We start from the raw sequence: 10,429 nt of genomic DNA on the forward strand, positions 1-10,429 counted from the left end.
AGAGAAGAATATTCAGACTTCTCTCATTAGATCGTATTGAATACTCTCTGTGTTTAAACTGAGCAAACCACGAGGATACAATGTTTCCTAAGCATAATCTTTCCGCTTATAATAAACACGAGCCTTTTTCCCTAGGTTACCTTAGGAACACGGGGGAATGACTGTGATCCGCAACAAAAAGGTTTCTTCGGAGATATGTTGCCATATGAGGAGCATATGCTACAAGAACACCGGCGGTCTATCAATATCAAGCGCACGATCAAGAAACTGCAAACTTCTTTGGCCACACAAGGCCACGGCTCCCATCTTTGCCTGGAGACTCCCCTGCCCCGGACTGGCCGGCACCCACATTTCCTTGTTCTCGAGAGGAACGTTGACCAAGCCGTCATAACATCGCTTGGTGTGCTCGTCCACGTCCAAGTACAGCGAGTTACCGCTACCAGATACGAGAACAGGACAGACCACGCGCGTGAGATAGTCGACACCATCCTTCTGTTGTGAACCAGCCAGCGAAAACTTCTTCATATGAAGCAGGATATCTGAAGGCGACGAGAGCCCAAAAAAGGTCCCTGCAACAGAGATCTCCCACTTGAGTTGGAAAGAGAATGTCTTCAGTGTATTCATCAACTTGTCTATGACGTCCCGGCTCATCCATCCATTCATCCAGGCCGACAGGAACAAGCGGGAGACGTGGGCGGTGCCAAAGTCCCACATGTCAAAGAACGGGTCCTGATTAGAAGAAAGAACCGTGTTAGCACAGGGGTCATAAAGTTCTGATCCTTAATGGAACTTACGATTGAGACGCAAGCTTTGACCCTGGGATCAGCAGCAGCACGAAGCGCATAGTAGCCTCCCATGGACGCACCAGCGACAGCAATGCTATCGACGTCGAGTTCAAGATTGGGATTCTTGGCGGAAAAGTCGACAAGATGATCGATAACTCGCTCCGAAACAATCTCCCAATTTGGTCGCATAACGAGGCCGTGGCGACGGAGCATGACACCCTGGCCAGGCCCATCAAACGTGAGAACGGCGTATCCTTGCCGGTAACCAGAGGAAGGGTACATGAAGAACAGCTCTTCCTGACAGGAATCCGCTCCTCCAAAGTTCACTAAGATGGGCATCTTTCGGCCAGGGATACGGCAGCTGTCAGGTGGCAGATAGAGGTATCCTGGCAAGCGGTGGCCCTCGTAGGGAATAGAAAGCAATTGTACCGGGCAGTCCATAAGATCAATGGCCTTGCGAAAGAGACTGCCCATCCGCTCCGAGACAGATAGCGCACACGGATGCTGTATCATGGCCGTGTCGCCATTGGCGGGCGGGGAAGAAACGAACATGTAGCCGCTGGCACGAGTGTAGTTGGCAGCTCGCAGGTATGCCCTTCTGGCGGCATCTTTGTCGCCGTGCGCGCAGGCCTCTTTGGCTAAAACCTCGGCTCGTGCCGCTTGTTTAGCCCACGCCTTTTCCCATGATATAGGATCGTTGGCTTTGATTTCGCCCACTGCTTCGAGAACCTCGGCTGTCTCAGCACCGCCATAGACGGTAGTCCCGAGTATTCGAACAGTCTCGAAGTCGAAAAACGTGCTACTTGGGAATAGTTTGTGCATTTTTGTGAAGTCTTGAATAGTCGTGACGATGGTTTCTGGTTTATGGGTATAGTGGCCTAAATCTTTTGCGTTAGCTTAAGAGATGGAAATAACTGCCGCATTGGTATTCTCACCAGTACAAGCGAAAGTAGGCTCCTCACAGTGGACTGTGGTTATTGGGCAAAGCAGGTCGTAATGCGTAGCCGCCTCTCCTAGTAAAGGTAATGTAAATCTCCGATGCCACAGCAACGAAGTGAGGGAGCTATGACGGAGAGTATACTTTTACGATATCCTGAGGTGCCCACATTCGGAGTCGGGGATGCTACTTTGTTATCTTAGTTCCCGATGCCCAAACCTTCGACATAGCTCCGAAATTTTGCAGGGGACGAGTCCGACTGGGTTCTGGCCCAAAAGTCACACGACACCTTTCCACTGCTACAAGGCACCTTCTGCTGACCTAAAAGGGAAACCTGCGGGGAATGGGGTATCCCAACCGCCAGATTGATGTGCAAGCGTGCCACTTTTGAAGTTATTTGAATAGTGACCGGCTGTAGATTAAGGATTACTCGCCAGTGATCCTTTGCTTGAATTTTCACACTCTCTTTTCTGGAACCTGAGGCGACTGACGACGTTCTTACAGAAATAGTAGGTGAGCTTTATTTAGATACGTATACGGTCGGTAGCTAAAACCTTGATTTCATCAAACACACACACGTATTCTCTTCCCCTCTTAACGGAGACCTAATGACATAACAACAATGATTCCACTCCCCCATTCGGTGGTGAATTGTCCATCTTCAAAGTCAAGTCAAGCCAACATTACAAAACGGGTTTCTACTCGACATAGTTACTCTGGAAAAGCGGCGAGTTCTTGGGAAATGTCAATGCCTCGCTCATCGAGACGCCCTCGTACTGATCCATCCCAACGTGCCCACCCCTTGCCTTTCCTGAAAAACCACTACCGCCAACACCCTCGCCAAGAATGTACTCGAACGCCAAGTTTGCATGCTCTACGAAGAAGGTGTAGTGGCGTCTATTGCTCGGGGAGACAAGCTCAAGCTGAAAGCCTGTCACCTTGTCCTTGAGAGTGCCCGTGACCGCGCCGCCGTACGTCTTGCTGGCAAGGACGTAGTCTTCCGTGTCGGACTGATTTGGAGATGTTGAACGAAAGACGGGAACACCATCTCTGAACAGGGCGGCAGATTGGTGGACGTGGCCCTGGTCCAGGTTTGACTCAAACCGGAAGAAGCTGAGAACGTAGGGTCCGAGCATTGCTCGCACACCTTGCAGGTTCTTCAAGCATGTAAACCAGCTGAAAGCGGACCAGAACCTCTCATGACCACCAATGCCGCTCCAAGTCACCCTCTTGCCTTTGATCTCGACATCGAAGTCCAACGTGCCGGCAGGAATGGGTTGCGACCAGTGCAAGTGTCGAACGGGTTCCGTCGTCGCGTTCTCATTTGGCCAGACGTGGCCGTCGGCAGCAATAGGCAATGACTTGGATTTTGTGATGATCGTTCCTTTGACCGTGTCTGAGTGAAGAGTGACGATAGCTTCGCTCATGTCTGAGTTCACGAGGAAAGAGAATTGGTATCCTTCCTTCTCACTGTACCACACCCCCCTGACACCTTGCGGACAGGTTTCCATGACAGTTCGCTCGGCGTAGTAGAGCTCGGAAAACCGGGTGCCGTCAGAAAACCCAAACTCGAGCGACAGGCGGAAATTGCCAGCGCCAAGGATAGAGTAGTTCGGGTCGCGGTAGAACCCAAAGATAAACGACTGCATGCCATCCTCAGAGACGCCATCAAAGGCCCACTGCTCACCAGCGGTTGAGTTGAGTGGACGAATCTTAGGCATTTCTATGTTCTCAGTTGCGCCCCTAGCGAAATCGACCAACTTCCTGCCTTTGGCCATGTCGTAGGCTGTCAAATTGCTGATCTGACAGCCTGACGCCTCGATGTTGTCGGTTAAAGGCACCTGCTGCTCTTGTACGGCGAGACCAGCTAGGTTGGGACTTTTCCAATGCAGAGGCCATGGTTCTAGACACACTTTGCTGCCCCAAGCAGAGGAAACAAGCAGTGAAGCCAGGAGAGTGTTGGCAGCAATCATGACTTTTTCGAGATGGCTATTCGAAAAGATACAGAAAGGCTGGAAAGCGAAGTAATCTTGGTGTGAATGGGTGAGTCAATGCTGCAAGCTCGGATGGATGGAGGTGGAATAGAGTGTGTGGGGAATTTCGCAGGCATACTTTATGGCTATCTACTCCAGCTGGAGTCCCCTCTCGGGGCTGGTCCATCCCAATTGAGTTTTCGATGTCCGAAAGATACAACTGACCTCGGAACACAACGGTTCACTGGATAGCATATAACCAGGTCCCGTAGATCAGCGACCGAATTCCTGGTGATACAAACGTTGCTCTCCAATCTGCTTCCATTGTTGACGCTTCAACTCACGATGCATATTCCTACCAAGCGAACGGCTGTCGTTCAAGGCGACGATGGTTGCCTACGGATCGATGAGAATGTACCCATGCCGCAGCCTAGACCCAACGAGCTCTTGGTGCAGGTGAAGGCTGTGGCCATCAACCCATGCGACCACAAAATGTATGAACGATTCCCTTGCCCTGGCGCAGTCGACGGATGCGATTTTGCTGGAATCGTTGTTGGATTGGGATCCAACGTTACGGCCTTCAAAGTCGGCGACAGGGTGTGCGGAGCTGTCCACGGATCCAATCCGAGTCGGCCGGAGTCCGGGACGTTCACCCAGTACACCGTATCCGAGTCCGAGTTTACGCTGAAGCTCCCGCCCAATATGTCATTCCGACAGGCTGTTGGTCTCAGCACGACGGGGCTTAGCACACTGGGGATGGCAATTTACAAGGGTTTGATGTTGCCGGGAACCCCCATGCAACCAGCCGAAAAGCCCCGCATGGTGCTGGTTCATGGGGCCAGCTCGTCGGTCGGGACAATGGCCTTGCAGCTCCTTCGCCTGTGAGTTCGTCTCCGAGCGGGGCAGAGTCCCCCGTTTTGGTGTCGCTTGTCAGGGCACTTCTGGTACTAACGATCTAAAATCCAAATAGGATAGGACACGTTCCCATTGCCACCTGTTCGCCGAGGAACTTCAACTTGGCTAGGAAGTACGGCGCAGAGGAAGTCTTTGATTACAACGATCCGGATTGCGGCAAGAAAATCAAGTCGTACACTCGCGACACGCTGTCCTACATCATCGACCCTTTCACGGACCTCAAAAGTGTTGCTCTGTGCTACGAAGCGATGGGACGAGCAGGGGGCCGCTATGCTTGCCTCGAGATGTATCCAGACTACGCTCTCGAACGGAGGGCCGTTAAATTATTCTTTGTCATGGGGATGGCCATTTTGGGTCATCGTCTGGACTTGGACTACGGCTATGAGAGAGACGAGGATCCGGAGCTCAGAGCGTTTGGCATCCGCTGGTACAAAGACCTACAGAAATTGCTGGATCAAGGGAATCTGAGACCCCATCCACTGAAAGAATTGGATGGGAAATTTGAGGGTATCCTGGAAGGCGTTGAAATGTTGAAGAATAAGGAGGTCTCCGGGCAGAAGCTGATCGTAACTTTGGACGAATCCTAATTAGTAGTTGACAATTATTCCTTTCCTTCGTCTTTCAGTTTATGGACAGCATCGTGGATCAATGACCACAATGTGCAGCTTCATCAGTGTAAAGTGAGCATGCTCAGCTGACCTTCAGGCCTGCCTCCTAAGTCCGAATGATTTCAGATGATAGACAGGCTATAGTCCTTAACAGAAGACCATCTTATGAACCGTGCTGATTGGCCCCAGTAGCCATCAAGGCTTACATGGCAATTTCACATTCTCCACAGACTGGGAACAGGGTTTTGACTCTCGGTTGCGTCGCCAAAACACAGTTTGTGAACGAGGATTAGTGTCTCCGAAGCGACTACCGACCGCCGAACATGCAGGGGTCCTCTGGCTTCAAGGAGTAAAATGATATAACCCTTATTCGCATCAGCCATCGCGCATCTACTGCATGCAGCGTTGTTCTCATTCTTATGTACGAAATCGACAACACCTACCTCCAGGATCGACACCATGCTGCAACTACTTGGATTTGAACTGCTAACTGCAAAAGCGTTCTTGTTATTAGGCGGTAGCATTGGGGTAACTCTTGTATACTTCTTGCATTTTTACAATATCTGGCCATTCGGCAATGATGTTGAACCTGCGACCGCAGATCAGTTACGACACATTCCGTTGCTACGGTTTGACGGATCGAATAATGTGGAGAGATACATGAATGAGACCCGGAGTCTTCTTCGACAAGGCTATGAAAAGTACTTGCGCCAAGGTATTCCATTCCAGATTCGTCACCCCGTCGGCGAACTGGGCTCCCAAGTCCTCCTACCAACGAAGTACTTGGAAGAAGTCAAGAAGGCCCCGACAGACCTCTTCAGCTTCGAGGCCTACTCAGCGAAGTCTTTCCTGTTGGACTACAGTCGAGCCCCCAGACAGACGGAAGCTGCGGCACACGTAATCCGGGTTGACCTTAACAGAAGCTTGGGTAAGCCGTCTATAATATCTTTCCTTTCTCCCCTTCGATTCATGCTGATGGGTTCCCCAGGTCCTCTAGTGACAGACCTCTGGAACGAAGCTGCCCAGCATCTCAGCGAGAACGTCTCCTTTGAGTGGAAGACGGTGTCGGCTTATGAGCTCGTGTGCCGCTTTGTGGCCCGCGTAGCTTCCTTCGCTCTCGTTGGAGCTCCGCTGTGCCGAAATCCAGCCTGGCATCAGATCGTCGTTGAGACAACGTTTGTCGCGTTTGGGGCTGCACAAGCCATCAAAGACAAGTACACACCACGCTGGAGATGGCTGGCTCCGTGGTCAGAGTCAATCCAAAAGGACTTGCGACGGATAAGAAAACAGTCAATTGACCTACTGCGGCCCCTCTACAAAGAGCGGCGCCAGGCGATGTCAAACACGGACAGCTTCCGAGATCCATCTGAAGTTTACAGAGACGTCGTCTTCTGGCTCATGAAGAGCAGCCAGAAGGATCGATCATTGTACGGAATTACTGAATCGCAGCTATTCTTATCTTTGACAGCCATACACACTACCTCGGGGACACTCAACTCATTTGTCTACGACTGGATTGCGCATCCCGAGTACCATGACGACATCTTGTTGGAAGTCACTGAAACCCTAGCTAAAGTCCAGGCTAATAATGGACAATGGACATTGCAACATGTGGCTATGATGCGAAAGCTAGACAGTTTCATGAAAGAGAGTGCCCGATTGAATCCCATAGGCTTTGGTGAGTCCTGTTCCCTGAAGAGGCGAACCAACGTTAAGGGGCAAACTGTTTGCTGACCCAGAGCTTCTAGTTTCTACCCAGCGCTACACTCTAAAACCGTACACGTTCAAGGATGGCTTCCACCTCCCGGCGGGCACGACTATCATGTTTCATTCCGACGGCGCTCATTACGACGCTGATAACTATCCCGACCCAGACAAATTTGATGGTTACAGGTTCTTGCGCCTCCGCGAAACAGTCGATCCTAATCGCTTCCACTACGCTTCGGTTTCGGATAGCGCGCTTGGCTTCGGCGCCGGGATACACGCATGTCCTGGTCGCTTTCTCAGCGCCATCGTAATGAAGTTCTTCCTGATCAACTTTATGACGCAGTACGAGTTCAAGTACGAGCATGGCGGCACAGAGAGACTACCAAATCTCTACAATGATAACACTAGCAGGCCTGCCCCCACTGTCAACCTGCTGGTTAGAAGGAAGTACTAGGAAGGACTTTAGGAAAGCGAGTAGTCTATGACGAAACACTAGGATCCTTTTACTTTGGTTCGGCGGCAACAATTGTATCATGGTTACTACGTGTGGAAGTTGTTGACTGGGACAAACATCTCAATAAAGCTGCACTGAAGAGGTAGGCAGTTAGTAATGGGGCTGCTATAGACAAGAACACGAGTATAGCTTCTATCATCTATCCGATTTCATTGTTCAGTGATGCTGATGCTGTTGCTGAATTCCGACCCGCTACGCGCATGGAATCAGCCTTAATCGATTACAAGGATGTGAGCGAGCCAATGACCTGCCGTTGGCTTCTTCTACCGTCTTAACATGACCGAGTCTATGTGGTGAATGGGGATTTAGAGTTGGAACACTTCCCCTCATCTCCACGCTGCCCACCTGTTCGGACGCGCCAGGGACAACCCCATAACACCCAGGATGCCAGGTTCGATGCCGACTTTGGCGTACAATCCAGCCAATCGGGGTGGGACCTCGGTGTGCGGGTCGCCGAGCCCGATAGCAAAGGCAACTCTGCAGGGATGCCGCAGCCGACAAGCGTGGTGAAGCCATTCTAAGCTACAAGTTATGTGAGAGCTTTGATATTTGCATCGTCGCTGTGCTTTTCAGCCATGTGAACCTAAGACTTCACCTTCAGTCCCTCTACCCAACCTCTTCTCTTCAACACCAAGACCAATCAACCGCACTCAATATGTCATTTTCAATCGAATCCAAGATCATTGAACCATACCTGGTTCTACGCCAAAGTCTGGCACCCCTCCGGCTGTCTAGATGGCAAATGTTCAAATTCATCGCCAGAACTGTCCTCTATTCAGCATTTCCTCGTGTCTTCCTCCTTGGCACGGTTCTGAGCCTTGTCGTGTATGGTCTATATCGCGCAACTTGGGGTCGACACCAACGAGAACCTGATCATGGCTTTCCCATCGTCAAAAGAAATGATTACCATTTCGATACCATTATTGCAGAAGGGAAGAAATTGGTGAGCTGACATGTATATCCACCTAGCGATAGCACAAACAATTAACAAGGGACCACATAGTATCCGGACAAGCCGTTCATGGCCATCAACAAACGATACAGATTCGTCATCTACCCTACCAGCAGCTGGGACGAGCTCAAACGAGTTCCCGAGCAGACAGCATCTATCATGAACTTCCAGCATGTGTGTAACTCTGGCGATTGGAGTCTTATCGGCGGCGAGACACACGAACTCGTCAAAACCATCACTGCCGAACTCACCCGCTCCCTGCCCGCACGTGTCCTCAACCGTCAGCAAGACGCCAAAATGACCTTTGACACCATCATCGGTCACTGTTCCGAGGAAAAGGGCTTCAACCTCCTAATGACGTCTTTGGAGATCATCGCCAAAATCAATGCTTGCACATTTGTTGGCAGAGAACTTGGGCGCAATCAACGCTGGGTCAAAGCCGTTATTTACTCCCCACTCTTCGTCTACATGGCAGTAACGCTCCTGAACGCCACACCGAGTATCCTCAGATCGCTTTTGCGTCCTTTGTACTTCCTGCCCGTTACCAAGAACTACTGGGACATGAAGCGGTTGTTGAAGCCAAAGCTCGACGATGAAATCAAGACATTCAAGGAAACCAAGGACAAGCGCAAACTTCTCGTACCTAAGTCAGACGAAGATCTTCCCTTCACGCAATTCCTGTTGTCACGATACACCGAAGCTGCGGCTACGATTAAGCAACTCGTCACAGACTACATCCAAGTCAGCTACACCTCTACACCAACGACCGCCTCTGCACTGTATCATGCGTTATGGGAGCTGGCGCAGCATCCCGACGCAGCCGATATCTTGCGTCAGGAGCTTAAGGAGGTTATGGTCGACGGCCAGCTACCAAGGACCCACCTCCAGGAATTGAAGCGGATGGACAGCTTCCTCCGCGAGTCTTTCCGACTTCATCCCATTACCCGCTGTAAGTTGCAATCCAAACGCTGAACAAATTTCATTGCCGTCCTCGCAAGCTTCTGGTGTTTTTGGGATTTTTGACGTAACCAAATCGTTCGCAGTCACTCTTCAGCGTTACGTCAAAGAGCCTTTCCAACTTTCTGACGGCTCTACGGTCCCGTCCGGCGTAATGGCTGTGGTGGACGCGCAGGAGATCAACCGATCCCCCGAGCTCTGGGAGAATCCTGACAAGTTTGACATGGACCGGTTTTATCGCCTGCGCGAGTTATCTGGCAACGACAACCGCTATCACTTCGTGACCACTAGCTCAAACTCGCCGGGCTGGGGCGATGGATTGCAGGCCTGCCCTGGTCGCTTCTTCGCCACCAGCACGCTCAAGATCGTCATAGCTCATGTTGTTATGAACTATGACATTCGTCTTAGTAAGGTAGCGCCTCTGAAGAGCAGTCCTTTGGTCAACGGGTCGTATGCACCGGACAATTCGGTTGAGATATTGTTCAAGTCTCGATCTCCCAAGTAACTAAAGCGCTTCATTTCCACCCATTATGTCCAAGTCTGTAGCATCATTGAAATAGGATACACATTTACACTGTCAATGATCATTGTTGACACAGTTTCGCAATGAAATACGTTGTCTACAAATATCCTGCGTGTCAGATTAGTGATAAGTCCCCAAACTGATCAAACTTTTCTTTTGTGATCAAGAGTTTAGTTCTAGGAACCTCTCTTATTTCTTGTATACGAGACGGGACGGCACTCTGTTTGTGAGCCAAACACATTTAGGATCCTTGGTTGGGGAAGAATGATGAAACATATACTATCTATCTCATGCGTTGACATTTCATGTTCGTTCGAGATGACTGTTCTCAGAAGAAATGTCAGTATTTCGCGCTTTACACGAACACAAGATATCCGAAAGTTCAACAAAGCTCTTTCTCTGCGGAGAGAGATGGTGGCGGAATATGCCATGTTGAACTTGCCCTTGCAGCTGGACTTTGGGCTCGGCGTTTCGGGTCCGACTCAAAATCGGCGTCGACTCCCCGGTTCGGCGAACAAAGGTGGGGCAGCAACTGCAGTGGAAGCTGAGTCATTCTGA

The 10,429-nt window shown here is 50.6% G+C and overlaps 5 protein-coding genes across 5 annotated transcripts; 3 read left to right on the plus strand and 2 right to left on the minus strand.

Moving 5' to 3' along the window:
• Window positions 1-219: 219 nt before the first annotated feature.
• Window positions 220-1,607, minus strand: ccsE-1 (Hydrolyase ccsE; the record flags this gene model as incomplete). Its single annotated transcript, XM_037316936.1, has 2 exons — window positions 220-729; window positions 795-1,607. 2 exons carry the CDS (start codon window positions 1,605-1,607, stop codon window positions 220-222), a joined length of 1,323 nt encoding a protein of 440 aa, XP_037185444.1.
• Window positions 1,608-2,420: 813 nt separating this feature from the next.
• On the minus strand, window positions 2,421-3,695 carry ccsF-1 (Diels-Alderase ccsF; the record flags this gene model as incomplete). Its single annotated transcript, XM_037316937.1, has 1 exon — window positions 2,421-3,695. One exon carries the CDS (start codon window positions 3,693-3,695, stop codon window positions 2,421-2,423), a length of 1,275 nt encoding a protein of 424 aa, XP_037185443.1.
• A 345-nt stretch (window positions 3,696-4,040) lies between these two features.
• On the plus strand, window positions 4,041-5,197 carry ccsC-1 (Trans-enoyl reductase ccsC; the record flags this gene model as incomplete). Its single annotated transcript, XM_037316938.1, has 2 exons — window positions 4,041-4,576; window positions 4,666-5,197. The coding sequence occupies 2 exons, from the start codon at window positions 4,041-4,043 to the stop codon at window positions 5,195-5,197; spliced, it is 1,068 nt and encodes a 355-aa protein (XP_037185438.1).
• Window positions 5,198-5,878: 681 nt separating this feature from the next.
• On the plus strand, window positions 5,879-7,379 carry ccsG (Cytochrome P450 monooxygenase ccsG; the record flags this gene model as incomplete). Its single annotated transcript, XM_037316939.1, has 3 exons — window positions 5,879-6,146; window positions 6,207-6,896; window positions 6,967-7,379. 3 exons carry the CDS (start codon window positions 5,879-5,881, stop codon window positions 7,377-7,379), a joined length of 1,371 nt encoding a protein of 456 aa, XP_037185437.1.
• Window positions 7,380-8,094: 715 nt separating this feature from the next.
• Window positions 8,095-9,853, plus strand: ccsD (Cytochrome P450 monooxygenase ccsD; the record flags this gene model as incomplete). The annotated part of the gene is made up of 3 exons (XM_037316940.1): window positions 8,095-8,382; window positions 8,443-9,340; window positions 9,435-9,853. The coding sequence occupies 3 exons, from the start codon at window positions 8,095-8,097 to the stop codon at window positions 9,851-9,853; spliced, it is 1,605 nt and encodes a 534-aa protein (XP_037186134.1).
• Between the last annotated feature and the right edge of the window lie 576 nt (window positions 9,854-10,429).

The sequence above is a fragment of the Colletotrichum aenigma genome (genome assembly GCF_013390185.1).
Source record: "Colletotrichum aenigma strain Cg56 chromosome Unknown KSG_Cg56_contig01, whole genome shotgun sequence".
Taxonomy (NCBI): Eukaryota; Fungi; Ascomycota; class Sordariomycetes; order Glomerellales; family Glomerellaceae; genus Colletotrichum; species Colletotrichum aenigma.